Below are 19,753 nucleotides of genomic sequence, written 5' to 3'. Positions count from 1 at the left end.
CTTCCTTTCCGTGCATGTGCCAGAGAACCAAAGCCGGGAAAGGGCAGGGCGAGCAGGAGACGTACGTGCTGAAGTGAAACACTCAAGTGCTGTTTGTCTGTGCATTCGGGTTGTTTTAAAGAGACTGACATTACCCCGCACAATAATGTATTTGAGAACTAAACCTGATTTAACTCACACCTGTCCCAGAAACCAGGCTCTTCCCTGGAAGGCTGTGATGTCACCGTCACTACCCTGTTCATGGGCAAGAACACTGCAGCTCAACGCAACCGAGGGCGCCAGCCAAGGCCATACTCTGGCCCCCTCATGCGAAGCGTTGACTCACTGGAAAAGACTCTGATACTGGGAGGGATTGGGGGCAGGAGGAGAAGGGGACGACAGAGGATGAGATGGCTGGATGGCATCACCGACTCGATGCACATCAGTCTGGGTGAACTCCGGGAGTTGGTGATGGACAGGGAGGCCTGGCGTGCTGCGATTCATGGGGCCGCAAAGAGTCGGACACGACTGAGCGACTGACCTGAACTGAACTGAACTCTGCAGACAAGCTTGCTCCATAAACCACTGCGAAAAAGAAAAGTTTATGACAGCATTCTCGTCAGTGAGTTCATTTCTCTCATTAGCAGAAGTTACATGTCAGAAAGGGCTCCATGAAAAAATAACTGCTGAGACAGGTAAATTGACAGGTTTCTTCACTGTAGGGATCCTTAGAGCCTGTAACAAGCTCATGTGCACTTCCAGTCTCCACGGGAGGAAAAGAGCATGGAGTGTTTCTCAAACATAACTGAAGTCTTGGGGCATCTCATACCGCAATCCAAACAGCCACCCTACCTGGCCCCGCCCTTCCAGCGTGAGGAACTCCGCCCATGGCAAAGGTCATGAGGAAGCAGGCTTGATCACGCCTTGGTGTATCCCAAGCCTCCTTCCTCATGACCCTTGCCATGGGCGGAGTTCCTCACGCTGGCCCCCGGGATATCCCCCTTTTTTGTTCTGGGCAGCGGGGTTGCCAGGTCTAGAGGCTGGATTGTGGCTGGCCCTGTGGTAATCCTGACAGTCCTGCCCCTTAGCCATTTCTCACTTTTCTGACCTCCACTCTGAGCGAAGGGTGGGCACGACTGTGGGACCCGTCGCCAGCCAAAGGGCCACGAGGAGGGCAGCGCGAAGGACCTGGGTAGCTTTCCTCCCTGGGAAGAGGGTTTCTGAACGTGCTCCCTGCCTGTGACGCTGGTGTGTGTGTTCACTCACTCAGCCGTGTTCGGCTCTTTGCAACCCTAGAGACGGGAGCTCACCAGGTTCCTCCGCTCATGGGAGACCCCAGGGCAGCAATGCTGGAGGAGGTTGCCATGTCCTCCTCCAGGGGGTCTTCCCGACCTAGCGATCGATCCCAGGCCTCCCGTGAAGTGATGCTGGTGTAGGGTGATGCCACATGGAGCTGTGACTCTGGTGGTTTTAAAACATGGCATGGGGACTTGCTTGCTGGTCCAGTGGTTAAGGATCTGCCTTCCAATGCTGAGGACATGGGTTTGATCCCTGGTCGGGGAACTAAGATCCCACACACCACAAGGAAACTCAGCCTGTTGTGCTACAACTACTGAGAAGTCTGCACACCGTAACGAAGAGCCCGCGCACCGCAGTGAAGGACTCTGCGTGCTGCAGCCAAGACCCAGTGCGGCCGGAGAAAGAGAACAGTAAGTGACGGACCACACGGCCACGGCACAAAGCCGTCCCTCTCCTCGTGGAGAGGGCTGTCCGTGCAGTCCTCTGTTGGATCAGGCAGGCTTCTGACTGCTTCAGCAACAGCGCACAGTACCAGCGATGGGCGGTGTGACTGCCACAGCTGCCGGGCCTGCCTTGGAGCCCTGAGCTGCCCCCCAAACCAATGACCCTGAGAAGCCCAGGCCACAGAAAGCGGGGAAGCACAGGTCTCCTCTGAGACTCCCTGGGCCTCCTTCAGGCACCAGACGCCTGAGTCAAAAGTCTCTGAGACTCCAGACTCCGGCTAGTCAAGGCGCCAGAAACTGTGCAGCAAAAATAACCCGCCTCTGGGGTTCCCTGGTGGTCTAGTGGTGAAGATTCAGTGCTTTCACTGCCGGGGCCCAGGTTCAATCCCTGTCAGGGAACCGAGAGCCCATAAGTCACACCGCGGGGCCACAAAGAAAAAAAAAAAACAAAAACCTCCACTGGGCCCTTGTCTGAACCCTAAATCCCTAATCCACAGACTCCACCAGTATTACAGAAGGGCTATTCTACCCCACTAACTGGCAGAGGGGTTTATTATATAAGCAGATACAATCAGAACAGATGCCATCTCTCAGGTAGGTCCTGTTTCCTCTAAAACGTTGTCCTCTCCGCCAGCTGAACAAAAAGACCAGGGCAAACATGCAGACAACTGCAAAGCAGACAGAAATCTGAGGTTTATCACTTGCTAGACCCTGGCTCAATCAGCCTGTGAGGCCTCAACACCCAAGGGCCAATCCTTTCCTGTAGTAACTGGGAGGCGAGAGAAATCATTTGAGTTTCACAGGGCAGAGTACAATTTGAAAACCTCCTGGTCTTGTGACTGTATCTGCACCTTGCAAATACCTCCCTGACCATCTGTGATTCACACCGTCAGGCCTTGCAAATAACCAGGGGTGACCTACTTGCTGGAAGCAGCCCAAAAGTCCAAAAGATGAACGTCTTGTGTGCTCTTATCACAAGGGCACACTCACAAGCAAGCCACTCTGCCCCATTCTGCAGGAGGCACGGGGTGTGTTCCTCAGACACGTGAAGAGGGAAACCTTTTCATTCCCCAACCCCCATTATCTGGAATGCACTTTAATCCACCTTCGAGGATATTTCCTGGCCACATTCTCTAAAGTAGACTCTGTGATATATACGTGCGAGCTAAGTCACTTCAGTCATGTCCAACTCTGTGGGACCCTATGGACAGCAACCCACCAGGCTCCTCCGTCCACAGGATTCTCTAGGCAAGAACACTGGGGTGGGTTGCCGTTTCCTTCTCCAGTATGTATGTGTGTGTGTGTGTGTGTATATATATATATACACACACATTAACAAATATACTGGGGAACAGAATGGTGAAAAAGCTTAAATTTACTGAAGACAAACTTACCATAGGTCACACACTGTGCAGGTATATCCATTACCTTCTCATTTTATAACAACCAGCAGGAAATACTGCTGGTTATTATGAATATAATAATCAAAAAAACTTTGATTATTATACAGTCAAAATCAAAGTTATTATAAAAATCAAAATCACTGTGGATGGTGCCTGCAGCCATGAAGATGCTTGCTCCTTGGAAGGAAAGTTATGACCAACCTAGACAGCATATTAAAAAGCAGAGACATTACTTTGCCAACATAGATCAGTTTAGTCAAAGCTATGGTTTTTCCAGTAGTCAGGTACAGATGTGAGAGCTGGACTACAAACAAAGCTGAGCGCTGAAGAATTGATGCATTTGAACCGTGGTGTTGGAGAAGACTCTTGAGAATCCCTTGGACTGCAAGGAGATCCAACCAGTCCATCCTGAAGGAAATCAGTCCTGAATATTTGTTGGAAGGAACGATGCTGAAGCTGAAGCTCCAAAACTTTGGCCACCTGATGTGAAGAGCTGACTCACTGGAAAAGACCCTGATTTTGGGAAAGGTTGAAGGCAGGAGAAGGGGACAACAGAGGATGAGATGGTTGGATAGCATCACCGATTCAACAGATATGAGTCTGAGCAAACTCAGAAAGACAGTGGAGGACAGAAGAGCTGGTGTGCTGCAGTCCTTGGGGTCACAGAGAGTCAGACACGACTTAGTGACTCAACAACAACACTGCTAGGCCTCTTCTAGAGGAAAGTGGGGCTGAGAGCAGTCACACAGCTTTTCCAAAGCGACACCACTGCCACGAGCCGAGCTGAGATGCAGACCAAGACGCGTGCACTGGCCCCCTCCTGTCTCTGCCTGAGACAGAGCCTCCAGTACGGACCCTCTCTGCACCCCATTAGATGTGAAGGGAGGGAATTAACCTTCACCGACGTCCCTTGTGAGCACTTTCTCCGTGTTGGCTCCTTTCACCCCCAACTTATCTAGGAGATGAATATTTTTCTCCCCACTTCACAGCTAAACCCACAGACACTTAGAGAGGTTAAGACACGTGCCCGATAGAAGAGCATCTACACAGACATTTCTCCAAAGAAGACAGGCAGGTGGCCAAGTAGGCACGTGTGGAGATCTGCATCACTGGTGACCAGAGGCGTGCAAATCAAAGCGGCAGTGAAATATCATCTCACACCAGCCAGAACGGCCATCACCAGACAATCCTCAAATAAGTGCTGGAAAGGACATGGAGAGAAGGGAGCCCTCCTACACTGCTGCTGGGAAGATCAATTGGTAAAGCCACTAGCAGAACAATATGGAAGCTCCTTAAAAAACTAAAAATAGAGCTAACATGTGACCTGCAATCCCACTCCTGGACGTACCTCTGGAGAATATGGTTCGAAAGGATACATGTACCCCAATGTCCACAGCAGCACTGTTTGCAACAGCCAAGTCACAAAAGCACCCTACACGCCCATCAGCAGAGGAATGGATAAAAAGATGCGGTACGTACAAGCAATGGGATATTACTCAGCCGTGAAAAAGAAGGGAAAAATCTGCAGCCACATGGATGGACCTAGAGAGCGTCACACTGAGTGAAGTAAGTCAGACAGAGAAGGAGAAATACTGTATGGCATCCCTTACATGTGGAGTCTAAAAGGAGACGATACAGATGAATTGGCCCACGAAACAGAAAGAGATTCACAGGCTCTGAGACCATGCTCATGGCTGCCGGGGGAGAATGGGGGGAAGGGAGAGTTAGGGAGTGTGGGACGGTCATGTGTACTGTGGTGTACACATTTAAAACAATAACCAGCAAGGACCTACTGTGCAGCACATAAAACTCCACTCAGTGTTACCCGGAGGCCTGCATCTGAGGGGAGTTTGGGGGAGAATGGTTACATGTATATGTATAGTTGAATCCCTTGCTATTCACCTAAAACTATCGCAACATTGTTAATCAGCTATGTATGTGAAGTGACACTTAGTCATGCCCAGCTCTTTTTAACCCTTGGACTGCAGCCTGTGTCCACAGAATTTGCAGGCAAGAATACTGGCATGGGCAGCCATTCCCTTCTCCAGGGGATCTTCCTGCACTGCAGGCAGATTCTTTACCCTCTGAGCCACCAGGGAAGCCCATTTATTAGCTACACCCCAATACAAAATAAAATGTTGAAAAAAAAAAAAAAAAGACATGTGCCCAAGATCACACAGTTAGTGGCAGATAAGGAATTAAGTCCAAAAGAATCATGCTCTTTCCAGCCAAGCATGCTGTCCCCTTCTCTACCTTAAATATGATGGGGCTTTTTTTTTTAATGATAAAAAAGCATTTAACAAAGAGAAAGCAAGAAGAAAAGCAGCAGCCCCCAAGACCTTGTTAAGTCTCCAGAAATAACTGCCCTCCATCTGGCGCTTTCCGGCTCAGATAATGCTTTCCAGCTCAGATAATGCTTTCCAGATGCATGATCCTCGTGTGATCTCAAGGGAATCCTCAGGCCAGGCTTGAAAGGTAAGTTCTGCTGTTCCTGATTCCCAGAGCAGGGATTAAAGCCCAGCTGGGTTCAGGAACCGGCCCAAGGTCAACTGCTATTTAAAGGCTTGAGGGCAGACTCAGACCAGGTCGTGGAAACCAAGGCCCACCCATCTGCCCACCTCCCAAGGAGCACTGCCTCTCGGGTCCCCTCTTACTGGGTTAAGAGAAAAGGGAGGACACCATTATTGCAGAAAGTCCTGATCTTCGGAAAGAAGTCAATGTAACTGGTTCTCCAAGGCAAGACCAGGGCGATGAGCTGCAGTGACGTCACACAGCTCCTCACACCCACCCCCAGCACTGAACTGAAAGAGCTTTTCCTTCCAGGGTCCACGCCTAGAACAACACTGGACCCATAAATAACTCAAGCATTGTCTGATCTCATTATGACTCCTCCCGCAAAGGGACGGGCCCCCCCTCAGGGAGGGTGGGGCGCAGTCCGGGCTAACTTCCCAATCAGGCGTGCACACGCTCACGCTCACCCTGAGCCCGCTCTGACCCGCACAGACGAGTGGCAGGAGCCACCGAGCCCCGCTCCACTGAGAGGCGGACCAGAGGGCGGCTTTTCCACACCCACAGCCCGGAGGCCGAGAGGAACCCACACCTGCCCCACAGAGACAGCAGGACACCTCTTCAGATACAGCAATTAAAAGCCTAAGGAAGCCGCAGTATGGCGGCAGTGCACGCTGGAGCTGGAGCGCTTTGGTGTATGGCAGGTGCTCATGAACGTTTCACAAACAGGAACCCGCTTAATCCTCCTAATAGTCCTTAGGGAATTACATTATCAGTCCCAGTGTACAGATAAAGAAAGCAAGCCTGGAAGGAATGTTCACAGAACGGCAGCTGTCAGAAGCAGGGCTGAGATGTTTTCTTACGGGTCATTCATTTTTAAAGCCTTAACTGAATTTGTTCCAATACTGCTTCTGTTTCATGCTTTGGTTTTTGAGTCATGGGGCACGTGGGATCTTAGGTCCCCGCCGACTGGGGAGGAAACCCACCTCCACTGAGCTGGAAGGTAAAGTCTCAGCCACCGGACTGCCAGGGGAAGTCCCCAGGGCTGAGCTGCGAACCCAAGCTTCCCTGGCCCACAGCCTGCGTTTTTGTCCGGGATACATGCACCCCTTCCCCAAGCTCTCCATCACTCACGTCTCCCATAGCACCTTCCAGCAGGAGCCTCTCCCTCAAAGGCCATGGGAATCTGTGCACACGGGGCACCCATTTCTGCCTCTGCCGAATTTCAAACTGGTGGTTTCTTGGTTTGTGAGTTGTTACCAGAATTAAGTCAAAGGGACTGAATTTTTGGTAACAACAATTCTGATCTATCTCAATTACAGGCCTAAAAATTCCATGAAATGCATTTTTCTTTTCGTTTCCTTACATTCGTGGCTGGGTGCCCTGGCTTGGTTCCCTATTTAAATTCTGTACTGTAGGAAGAAAGGGCATCATGAAAACATCATCAGGAGCGTAAGACTCTAACAGCGTCTCTTTGCTGCACATGGTTTGCCTTCTGCTGGGTTTCTCAGTGAGATTAGAAGCCCATGTCCTCCCCAGTAACAGGAGGCTCTCCTTGCAGCCTCTCGGCCTGGCTCCCCTCCAGCAGAAGACTGGCTTTCCTCTGCTGCCCCTGAAAGACCTACGGGCTTTATTCTTGCCTAAGGAAGCTGTGGTTCCTTACGCCCATTCAGAAGAAACACACTGGAAGGCACCCACCTCGGAGAAGAACTCGTCCATGAAAGCTGTGTTGTCAACAGCGATCTCGACCTCGTCGGTGTCGTCATCCTGCGTCAGCTGCTTCTGTGAAGGACGAAAAGGACGAGGTGAGACCAAAACCCCCAGGAAGCACTGAACGCGCGCCAAGCACCGGGGGCTGTATCCGCAGTGCGCGCCTCACACACGGCCTGCAGACCGCAGAACAGCTCTGCGACCCATCAGCCTCTCATACATGAGTTTAAACCCTAGCTCCCAGAGTGTGTATATGTGTGTCGCTGAATCGCACCAGAACGTAATGCAACATTGTAAACCAACTACGGGGAGCTCGGCTGGTGAAGGATCTGCCCGCAGCGCGGGAGACCTGTGTTCGATCGCCAGGTTGGGAAGATCCGCTGGAGAAGGGAAAGACTACCCACCCTAATGTTCTGGCCTATGGACTATATCACAGAAAGTCAGACATGACTGAGCAACTTTCAATTAACTATAGCAAGAGAAAAAAAAGAAAAACACCAATCAGTCGATCGACCCCAGCTTTCCTCGTCTATAAAGTGCTAATCGTAACACCACTTAAATCACAGGTTTGTTTATAAAATAAGTGACATGATGAATACGAGACACATCTGCCTGGTGCCTGGCATACCGCCAGCACTCAGTAAACACCATGTTTCGGGGGCTGGTGATGACGGCATTGGTGCTGTTATTGTCACTTATTCCGGTTGGAGACTAAAACAGAGAGGCTAAGTAACTCGGCCAAAACCACACAGCTAGTGTTGGAGACAAGAGATTCCAGCCCGCCCTTCGGGTCTGGATCCCGGGTTTCTAACCTGTTCTCCACAACGTTCGGGTGCACGAACTACCGCACCAGGGATATATGTATCAGAACAGTGCCGATTCCTCCAAAGCACCAGCTTCAAATCCTCACGGTGGGAGCAAACCTTTTCCTGTTTTCAGCAGCTACCTGTTGTAAAGGAAACGGCACCACGAGAGCTCCCGGTCAGAGCTCGTGTTCACAGGAAACAGGGAGCCCTCCTGCAGGCTCCAGTGACCCCAGTGACCCCAGCTTTCTGAGTCTCATTCAGCCACCTCTGCAGGACCACGAAGCGGCAGCAAAAGGAAGTGCCCCCATTCCAACCCGCCAGAGGGCCCGAGCTGCTTCTGCGTTCTCCCCAGACGCCCCTCGGACTGCTGCAGCGCACACAGCGCCCCACCTCTAGGCACAAGGGAGAGGGGTGCCGGGGGTGGAGGTGGCGAGGGGGGTGAACCTCGATCCTGGCTCTCCACCCGCTTCAGGGGCCCGTGGCCTCCTAAGCCAAGACGCGCCACTCTCAACACAGGACTCCAGGAGCAAGCAAGGCCACCAGGGCCCCGTTCCCTCCCCGGCCACCATCCCGGGATGGTCTACGCCTGATGGAGCTCCTGGAACTCCCCGAGAGGTGGGGCTCTCCAGCCCTGAGGAGCCGCCTTTGACTGCCGCCCCCCTCATCTCGGGCTTCCCCAAGAGCTCGGTGGGTAAAGAATCTGCCTGCAATGAAGGAGACCTGGGTTCGATTCCTGGGTGGGGAAGATCCCCTGGAGGAGGAAACAGCAACCCACTCCAGTATTCCTGCCTGAAAAACCCCATGGACAGAGGAGCCTGGTGGGCTGCAGTCCCTGGGGTCGCAGAGAGGCGGACACAGGTGAGAACTGAGCGCCCTCCACCTCGTTCTCTGGCGTGTCTGCAGCCCTCAGCAACCCGAGGGTCACAGCCTCGTGCAAGGACTTGGACGTCGAGAACGCCGCTCCGGCCCCGCGAGCACCTTCCTGCCATTTCCCAGGATTAAAAGTCCCAAAGCCTAGTGGCCCTGTGCCCAGGTAGGATGTTTCCTACCTAGAAAATCCCAGGCCCTTTCCTGAAACCAAATTCACTCCTTAAGAATTCAGTTAAGTACTGTTAGGTACTTAGATATTGTTTGATCAGGTACTGTCACCTCCTTCAGGAGTCTTTAAGATTTTGTGTTCAAGAAAAGGAAAATAAAAGAGGGGGAAATGCCCCCAAAATGGTCTAAGGGGAAAAAAAAAAGTCCCGAAGCCTAACAGAGCTCACGAGCCCCCTAAGATCTGGCTCCCACTCACAACTCTTTTGTTTGTTTAATTGAAGGGCGACTGTTTTACAGAATCGTGTTGTTTTCTGGGAGCCCTCTGCATCAACCAGCCACAGGCACACATGCTGTCTTCTCTGTGGTGTGTCTCTGGGCAGGCGCTTGGAGCCCCTAACACGTTTCTGGACACGCCATGCTTTCATCTTGCCGGACTGTCATCGGAGGACTTCTTCCTGAGACGCATTTGTCCAGCTGGCAAAATTTCACTGAGCCTTTAAAATTCAATCTCAAACAAACTTCTGTCTCCCTGATCTGACACTCCCCCACCCCAACCCCCTGCAACATTTAAAACCTCCCTGAGCTCCCAATGCATTCTGTGCAAACCCTCTTCAGTCCCACCCCGCCCATATTAATCACCCCTCCACCTACCGGTCCTCCCCACCGACCTGAACTCCCGGAGGCCCGGGGCTGCCTTGGGCTTCGCCGGGAGACTTGGAGTGTGTGCCTGCCCAGAACACCTTCCTCCGGGGAGGTGCCTAACCTCGTCTACCTCGCCCACATGATTCTGGGAAAGTTATCGGTGCCCACCCAGGCTCCCTGAGGATTCTGAATCGTGAAATGAACAGAACCAAATCGCCCTCTAGCAACACCCAACAGAGATACTACCCTCATCTCCACCCTCCAAAGCCACTCCTGGGCTCAGAGCAAGCTCTACAGAGCTTCCAGTCCTCTTTCAACAGTATTCTTGCAATACTGCTTTTCACTTGTTCAGCCAGAAGCTTCTGTCACTTGCAATTAAAGTTGCTCCTGCTTGGACCTCCCTGGTGGCCCAGTGGGTAAGACTCCGCGCTCCCAGCACAGTGGGCATGCGTTCAATCAGAGATCTCACAGGCCACATGGCAAGGCCAAAGGAAAAAAAGTATGAAATGAAGTCAGTTGCGGTGGCAGTGGTTTAATCGCTAAGTTGTGTCTGACTCTGGCGATCCCGTGGACTGTGGCCCGCCAGGCTCCTCTGTCCATGGGGTTCTCCAGGCAAGGATACTGGAGCCGGCTGCCATTTCCCTCTCCCGGGGATCTGCCCATTTCCCTCTCCGGGGGATCTGCCCATTTCCCTCTCCGGGGGATCTGCCCATTTCCCTCTCCCGGGGATCTGCCCATTTCCCTCTCCAGGGGATCTGCCCATTTCCTTCTCCGGGGGACCTGCCTGACCCTGGGATCGAGCCATTGGCTCCCAGGTTGCAGGCAGGCTCTTTACTGCTGAGCCACCAGGGAGGCCCTGAAATTACTTGTGCTTGTCATTAATTAACCTACTCTGAATGTATACCGAGCGCGTACCACATGCTGTAGATGTAACGAAAACTGAATCAACTTAGTTTAATAACTAACTCCCACTGAGACCAGCGGCCTGGATCCACCGAGCAGTCTCTACAGTTTGAGATAAAATGCTGCTTTTACCAACTATCATCGATACCTGGGCATCTCAGTGGACTCCAGAGGGCTCCGTCTCCCAAGAAGGATCTCCAAGGCCCTCGCTAGAGAACAGGAGCCCAACCTTCCCGCAGGAATGTGACTCGGAACAGCCCTGATGAGCGTCTGATAGAGACCCCCGCTGAGGGGAAACACCTCAGGCTTGTGATACACACGTAATTCACACACAAGGCACACGGGTGTGCCCACTCAGTTTCATTCAAACAGGCAAATGTGCTAAGGAAGTGAGATGAGGCTGCATCGTGGGGTGGACTCAGAGAAGTTTCTGGAAGCTGGGAATGACTGTGTCCCGGAGCACGGGAGGCAGGCTGAGCCCTCCATCATGATACGCACGAGAGTCCTGGCCTTCAGACAGGGACTCCCCACCTGCTGGCTTTGAGCAGGCACCTCCAGTGAGAGGGTGCCCAAACTGGGGAAACAGCAGCCTTGGGTCACCCAGAGCTGCGGCTCAAGGCCTGTCATTATCACTTACCTGCTGTGAGGCCTGCAACAAGTTCTGACTGCTCTGTGATTTTCTGCTGCTAAGTGGCCACAACACCACAGACCCTGGGACTCCTAAGAGGCTCACCGGTGGGAAGCTTCGCACAGCACACAGGAGTGCCTAGTAAGTGTCTCTTTCCCCACCGCCTAACTGTAGGGATGCGCAGTCTAAACGCACAGAAGTGCTCACATGAAGGCTTAGTCAAGGTCAATTCTGCAGCAGCAGGACCACCAGGGCTCGGTCAGTGACTCCCTCTCACGTTCGTTGTGCCTGCACGCTCAGTCACGTCTGACTCTGCGAGCCCGTGGACTGCAGCCCTCCAGGCTCCTCTGCCCATGCGACTTCCCAGGCAAGAATACTGGAGTGGGCTGCCCGCTCTTCTCCAAGGGGCCCTCCCAACCCAGGGATCAAACCCGCATCTCCCGCACTGGCAGGGCTGGAATCTTTACCACGGAGCCGCCCGGGAAACCCCCCTTCACGCTAGTCGCTGAGGCTCAATGACTCTTCATTGACTTGGCTCAGCATCTCTGAGCCGCAATTTCCTTACCTACAAAACAGGGGCAACCGTGTCCACCAGGGCTTTCGCGAGGATTAAATGAGATAATCACTCTGAGTTCCTTGCGCGATGAACAGCGCACGGCTGTGGCTGCTGTTCAGTCGCTCAGTCGTGTCTGGCTCTTTGCGACCCCGTGGACTGCAGCACGCCAGGCCTCCCTGTCCCTCACCGTCTCCCGAAGTTTGCCCAGGTTCATGTCCCTTGCATCGGTGATGCCATCCAGCCATCTCAACCTCTGATGCCCTCTTCTCCTTCTGCCCTCAATCTTTCCCAACATCAGGGACTTTCCCAATGAGTCAGCTGTCTGCCTCCGATGACCAAAATACTGGCATGTGGTAACATCTCAATAAAACAACCACACGCAAGATCCAGCAAAGTCGTCTCTACAGCTTTTATCTGGGTCTCAGTGCTCTTAAACAGGAAAGAACCAAAACAAGATATAGAACGTTAGAGCCGAAAGTAACCCTGCAGATTCTATCGGCAAATTCTCTCACTTAAGAGATTCTCTCACCACAGCCCAAGACCAAATCACGAGTTATCGGAAGAGCCGGGAACAGAACCCAGGTTCCTTGACTCCCATCTTCTCAGGATGGGAAGCTTTTCCTACAGTCTTTCCCACTGCAGCGAGCTGCCCCCAGAAATGACAGCTACAGCAACAAAGTTCAGTCCAGATGAGACGATTCCAGGAAGCGGCCGCCAGCCCAGGTCGTCTGAGCCACATGACACCGGGCCAGGGTTTCCCTGAGAACAGATCCACCAGGTGCCAGGCGGGGGTCCTTCTCTCCAGACACATCCATGCCCTCACAGGGGCCAGGGGGCCTCGGGAGCCCCAGGGCCAGCAAAGCACGTGAGGCGCCTTATCTCGGGCCGGCAGGACTTCGCACCGCCTGGAAGGGCACTGGGGCATCTTTATCGAGGCGTGTGGCAACAGGAACGTTACAGCAGCTGCACCAGCGGCCGCAGCTGAAAACGCCTGCCACGCCACGCGCCCGCCACCCGCTTCCTCCTCCCTGACTCCTGCTCCTCGCCTGCCAGGAGACACGGCCCAGCCGCACTGAGCTCACCTCTGGCCCCCACCCCTCCGCCCCCGCCGGGCCCGGGCCCCTCTCTGGAAACGGCGGGAGGAGGACGCAGACCCAGGGCTCGGCGCCACCCGCGACCCCGCCACCCAGCCTGGCCGCGCCTCGGCCCCTCCCCTGTCGGCTCAGCCTGTGGGCCCCCTTCGTGGGCTCCTTTCAGAGGAACCTCTGCCACCCGCAGGGCCCTTGCCGTTTCAGTTGCTCGGGCATGTCCGTCCCTGCCACCCCGTGGACTGGACCGCAGCCCGCCGGGCTCCTCTGTCCACGGGATTCTCAGGCAAGGATACTGGAGAGGTTTGCTGTGGCCTTCTTCGGGGCTCTTCCCGATGCAGGGATCGAACCCGCGTCTCCTGCTTGGCGGGTCTGCCGCCTGAGGAGCCCCCGGGGGGTGTTAGGTGGCCACCACCCTCTGGCTGAAAGCGGGGCTGAGACAGGGGCTGTGGGGGCCTCGGGCCGGCACTGGTCCCCACTAAGCCTCAGTTTTCTCACCAAGTAAGGAGCTTAGCTTTCCAACGCGACTCTGTGGACCCCCAGGAGACCGCGGGGAAGCCTCAGAAACCCCCCCGGGGAATTTGGTGGGGGAGTCAAGCCTGCACCCCTCCCACCTGCAGAGCTCCACCTTCATCTGCTTCTTACACTGAGGCTGAAAACACGATTTTACTTTCAGAACCAGGCCTCTTACCAAGAGAGAAAAAGGAAGAAAAGAGAGAGAGAATGAGAGAAAGAAAGAGACACGCTTAGCCAGCAGGGACCCCACCAGAGCACATGGATGGCGCTTTCTAAAGAGAAGGGAAAAAAGATGGGAGTCCCCTCCCTCCTTTCCACGGTCAGGCATGGCTGCAGCGTTCACCCGAGTCATCAGCAACTCCTGAAGGACCCTTCCGATCAGCGTCCCCCAGGGGGAGGGACAAAGAAACGGACAGAGGAAAAGGCCGCCCCAAATGCGGAGGTCTCCGTTTACGGGCTCTCTGATGCCCCTCCCGCAGTGGGTGACAGAGAGAGGGAGACTCAGGAGTGCTCAGGAAAGTTTCGGGGTGAAGGAGATGATAACAGAAAGGGGGACCAGCAGTCCGGCCTGGGGAGGCGCGTCTGATCCCGATGTCCCCACTGGGGAAGGACCGTGGTCGGCACGTCGGGCCCTCCAATTGCTTCCTCCTCCCGCATGGAAAGAGCTCTGTGCTTGGGAGACTCCTGTTTACAGACCCAGATCCTCACCCACTAAATCTGGTTCAAAGAGACAAGGACGTGTGATTCTCCTCGTCCCTACGGCCTACCTCCCCCACCCCCCGAGCCTCCCTTCCAGGATGAGGGGTTGTGGCTTCCCAAGGACAAATACCAGCACATCCAAGGACTCCACACACACACACACCCCTGCCTGGGCCCAGCGTCTGGTTCCTCCAGTCTCTCTCCTCCAGCGAAGAGAGCCTGAAAGTCTGAGTAAGTGTCAGCTCACAGCAGGCACTCAGGGCTCTCTGTTCCCCATCTCAGGGTCCAAGGGACCTCCGTCAACGCCCCTTTGCCCTCCTAAACTGAAACCCTCCTGGGGCGGACGTTCCCCTTTCTGCCTCTTCCTAACACCCTCCCGCTGAACCAAGAGGAAACAACCACGCGAGAGCGGCTTCCTGGGTGAGCCGCACGCGCTCGCCTTCAAGATGTGCTTCTGGCTGAACAGTCTGAGGCAAGAGCTGGCCCCATTTGGAAATAAAGACGCTGAGGAACAAACTCATCACCAGATAAGCCCAAGGCCACCGAGTCCCTGGACAACTGGGCAAGAGCCAAAGTCCCAGCTGACCGAGCCCCAGGCCTTCCACCGTCACGACGGTAATGAGGGTACTTTGTTGCAGGTACTCTTGTGGTTTCAAAAGTCACCTTTGCTTCTCATGGCAACCCCACGAGGGACACGTGTGACACCCCACTCACAGCTGAGACTACCACTCCATTTGGTTAAATGGCTCACCCCGGCTGACCCCGCTAATGAGGAGCAGCGTCAGGGCTCAAATGCAGGGCTGCGGGAGCCGGGCCTCCCAGCTCTTACCCTCCACACTCTGTCTGAAGACGCCCTCCCCAGCCCGGCTCAGAAACACACCCACACTTATTTCAGGGATGCTGCAATGTCGGTGAAACTGAACTGGACACGTCTACATGCAGGACTGAAAAAGATTCCTGTGCAGGGACTTTCCTGGTGGTTCAGTGGCTAAGACTCTGAGCTCTCAATGCAGGGGCTTGGGTTCGATCCCTGGCCAGGGAGCCAAACCCCACAAGCTGCAACTAAGAATTCACACACCACGTTAAAAGATCCCACCTGCCACAGATAGGGCCTGGGGCAGCCGAATAAGTAGTGTTTCTAACCTTTTAAAGAAACATACCGGTGTGCATAAGCCCACAGATGTGCGGGTTTGCAGAGACACCCATGACTGCCTACGTTGGAGCCCCAGCCGCGCGACCTTAAGCGAGTGGCTTGGCCTCTCTGAGACTCAGCTCCCTACGTGCAGCCTGAGTAGCTGCCCCCAGAGCTGTCGTGCGGGTCGAATGAGTGAATGTGTGTGAAGTGTTTCGAGCAACGCAGGTGCAGAGTAAACTCCCAAGACCGTGCCACGCTACCAGCCTTCACGAAAATGAGTTTCTGCTAAAGACGCAACTCTGATGCCAGTTCTCGGGTGACAGCAGGTCCCCTAGAACGGACTGACATGTGGCTCGTTTATGTGAATGAAGCCATCTCTCTACACACGCATTTACAGAAACAGGGCTCTCTGTAACCTTTGCTTCTGCCAATTCTCAAAAATGTCGACCTTTACTCCTCATCATTCATTTCTAAACAGTTCGTCGTTTCCGTTTTGGTTTCTTCTGAGCCCACGAGTTATTTAGAAAAGTAGGCAAACTCTCTAAATCAGTTCAGTTCAGTCACCTAGTCGCGGCCGACTCTGCGGCCCCGTGGACCACAGCACGCCAGGCCTCCCTGTCCACCACCAACTCCCGGAATCCACCCAAACTCATGTCCATCGAGTCGGTGATGCCATCCAACCATCTCATCCTCTGTCGTCCCTTTCTCCTCCCGCCTTCAATTTTTCCCAGCATCAGGGTCTTTTCCAATGAGTCAGTTCTTTCTAAACATATTAAGAATTAAAATCTTCAAAGTGGGTAAACCTAAGGAGAGCTATTACTGTATAGTTAATTTCTAACTTTATTACATCGTCATCAGGGAACAAGTCCTGTGTGACTTATATTCTGTGAAATTCAGCGTTTCATCTGTGTGTTAGCCCACGGTCAGAATGTGTTAATCGTCTGTGAAGCTTGAAAAGATCCTGCATGCCCTTTGCTGGACACAGAGCTCATCGAAGCTTCACCCCCACGTGCCGCATTCACTCCGCTGCTTTTGACCGGCAGGCCTTGAGCAAGATCCAGGGAAGGAGTAGTGAAGAGAGATGGAAGGTCACCTAAAGAGAGGAAGGAGGAAACAGCAAAAGCACCGAGCGGGGAGACGTCACCCACACTGACGAGCAATCTGTGATCAGGGAAGTTAACTCACCCAGAACCACGCGGCCAACAAGCAACAAATGGACCCCTGCGTGGCCCAACCCCTGGGTCACAGTGGGTTATTTCAGACAAAGAGCTGGGGTCTCAAAACCAAGGGGCTCGCCCACAACGTTCTTCTCGTTCACAAGGTCCCATCCAGAGTCACAGACCCGTCTGTCCACTCGCTCAGCCAGCGGCACTGACTGATCATCTCTCGTCTCCAATAGCACAGACCGGACTGGGCACCCTGCTCTCCCCGGAGCCTCACGGTCTCAGACGCGAGGCACTCAGGCCGCTCCGTCACCACGTGGAGGGAGATGACAGCCCTCAGTCCCAGGGGCCGACGCCCAGGCGAGGACGGGGCATCAGAGGACGGGTGGCGAGGTGACTCCTGGGGAAATGGCAAAGGATGCCTGCAGGAAGGCATCTGGGGTGGGAAGGCCACACCTTCTTCCTGCTGTCCCTCTCACCCCAGGAGCATTCAGGGAGATTCAAAGGTGAACCCTTTGTTTCCTCTCCCCCACCCTACGTTTCTCCACACTTCCCTGGCTTCCTCCCCTCCCCCAACCCCATCAACACCCCACACCCCTCAGCATCCCGCTGCCAAGGACACAGGGAAGAGGAAGGGACTTGCACTGTCTGCCTCCCTCAGCCTCAGCCTCCTCCCCAACCTGCTCTCAGCCTCTGTCCCCCAAGCCCTCCCCCCCAGGACGCTCCGAGAGCACGGCACACCAACGGCTGTAAAAGTGAAAGTCCCTCAGTTACATCCGACTCTTTGAGACCCCATGGACTATACAGCCCACGGAATTCTCCAGGCCAGAATGCTGGAGTGCACAGCCTATCACTTCTCCAGGGGGTCTCCCCCACCCAGGGACCAAACCCAGGTCTCCCGCGTTGCAGGCAGATTCTTTACCGGCTGAGCCACCAGGGAGGCCCAGGAGTGCTGGCAGTCACTGAGCAGCCCACCTGCGAGGAGGACTCTAAGGCGCGGGCCTGGGACTTCCCTGGCGGTCCAGTAGGTAAGGCTCCGCAGTTCCAGCCCAGGGGCTTCAGGTTTGATCCCTGGTCAGGGAAGTAAGATCCCGCATGCCAGCGTGTGGTTAAGAAACAACTAAAGATGAGAAAGATGAGACCAGAGCCCAAGACAGGGGCCTCAAATTTACCAAGGCGTTTAATCTCTGCAAGAATCTTCTGGGGACCCTCCCCACCTTACAGCTGAGAAAACCAAAGCATAAAGGCGCCAGGCAACCTCCCCAGACCCTGAAGACTGAGCACCAGAGCCGGGAGGAGGGTGGGCCGCTGGACGCAGATCCCTGAGGTCCATCACCCTGGAGAGATGCGTCTTAACAGGAACTGCCGCCGCCCAACCACAGCCCTGGTCCCCCAGAAATACACGTCCAAAGCGCTAACACACAGAGGCTGTGCCAAAGAGGCCGTGATGAGTGAGAAGACTGAGAGGCCGTCCCAGCTCAGAGGACGCTGAGGGAACAGGACGACCCAACGCAGCGTGGTGCCCTGGGTGGGACCGCAGGCCAGAGGGAGGACCATCCGTGGGAAAACGAGTGGGACCCACAAAGAGCCTGGAGTTGAGCGGCGAGCACCGCACCGAGGTCAGTCTCCCAGTTTAGACACGCGTCCATCACAGCGTGAGACGTCGACAATGGGAGAAACCTGTAGGCAGGAACTCTCTGTACCATCTTTGTAACCCTTCTGCCAGTCTAAAATTAGTCTAGCATGAAACACATATTCCTACAAAAAGCAAGCTCGCTGCCTTCCTGCGGGTTCCCTGACCCAGGCAGCCAAACAAACCCAGACAGCATACGCTCCACTGATCTCTTTAGGTGGGGGGTGAGCCTCTCTCAAGTTTCCACATGCAGACAGGGGAGCGTTGCCACGGAAATGGCCCAGCCAGGAAACAGGCTGACCCAACAGCAGAGAGGGGAGGAAGTTGCAGAGAGGCCTGACACAAAACGCTGGAGATAAGGCCCCCTCGGGACTGCTGAACCTCCCAGCAAGTCCATCTGCTGTCACAGCTCAGCGGCTCAGTCGTGTCTGACTCTGCGGCCCCGTGGACTGCAGCACGCCAGGCCTCCCTGCCCACCACCGACCCCCGCAGTTTACTCAAACTCAGGTCCATCGAGTCAGTGATGTCATCCAACCATCTCTTCCTCTGTTGTCCCCTTCTCCTCCCGCCTTCAATCTTTCCCAGCATCCGGAGCTTTTCCAATGAGTCAGCTCTTCGCATCAGGTGGCCAAAGTATCGGAGTTTCAGCTTCAGCATCAGTCCTTCCAGTGAATATTCAGGGTTGATTTCCTTTAGGATGGACTGGTTGGATCTCCTTGCCGTCCAAGGGACTCTCAAGAGTCTCATCCAACAGGACGGTCTGAAAGCATCGGTTCTTCGGTGCTCAGCCTTCCTTGTGGTCTAACTCTCATATTCGTACATGGCCACTGGAAAAGCCGTAGGCGTACAGCTTCCTGGGCTGTGGGAGCGTGGTCTGGACTCTCACAGAGGGCTTCACTGGCAGGCAGCTTCTAAAACCGTAACAGTACGTGGCTGCTTCTACATATCAACAAAAATACGGAGTTTGTGGAGGCTCCGGGAAGGCCTGCTGAATGCCGTCAGCTCAGATCGGGAACCTTCCCTGCAGCGGTGACACTGGTAGCGAGCCTTCAGGGATGCGTGAGATCTTCCAGGGGAGCACCGAGGTGGCTGGGTTCTCACTGTGATGTGTGAGATCTTCCAGGGGAGCACCGAGGTGGCTGGGTTCTCACCGTGATACCCACACGGTCTCCTCTGCGGTCTTCCTGAAAGGGGACAACCCTCCACGAGGAGGAGGGCTGGAAGTTCAGGTACAGGGAGGAGCCCTGGAACTCACCCATCCTCATCCTTAGAGGTGGAACCAGTGACCTCTGGCTTCATTAGCAAATCCACAGGTTCCAGAGTAAATGCTGCACTTCAAGCGGGTCAAGTTTCACTAACCCAGAGGGGATGGACCCAGAAGGGTAGGTCCCAGTGAAGAATAAGGTGTGTAAGGGCCAAGATGATAGTGATCAGTTGACAGACAGTCCATGCGGAAGGGTGCGGGTCCTGTCTGCCACCACGCCAAGGGGCACACAGGGCAGCTGGGGAGGCAGCCAGCGACAGTAACAGATGAGCAAGAGGGGCTCGCTCAGCTCCTGATCTCACCACTCGAACCTCGGGCCCATCTGAGCCTCAGTTGCCTC

At 54.4% G+C, this 19,753-nt stretch overlaps 1 protein-coding gene across 1 annotated transcript in view; it reads right to left on the bottom strand.

Annotated features, from left to right (window-relative positions):
* The window catches only part of STX3 (syntaxin 3), a 36,165-nt gene extending 16,751 nt beyond the window's left edge, over positions 1 to 19,414 (bottom strand). The window contains exons 1-3 of the mRNA XM_052652223.1: positions 19,301 to 19,414; positions 16,794 to 16,916; positions 7,331 to 7,414 (exon numbers count right to left, since the gene is read on the bottom strand). Coding sequence (XP_052508183.1) covers positions 7,331 to 7,414; positions 16,794 to 16,916; positions 19,301 to 19,414 — 321 coding nt within the window. The remainder of the gene's footprint in view (positions 1 to 7,330; positions 7,415 to 16,793; positions 16,917 to 19,300) is intronic.
* Positions 19,415 to 19,753: the final 339 nt, after the last annotated feature.

Source organism: Budorcas taxicolor, chromosome 15 (genome assembly GCF_023091745.1).
Source record: "Budorcas taxicolor isolate Tak-1 chromosome 15, Takin1.1, whole genome shotgun sequence".
Taxonomy (NCBI): domain Eukaryota; kingdom Metazoa; phylum Chordata; class Mammalia; order Artiodactyla; family Bovidae; genus Budorcas; species Budorcas taxicolor.
This window is presented reverse-complemented; position numbering and strand designations above follow the sequence as displayed.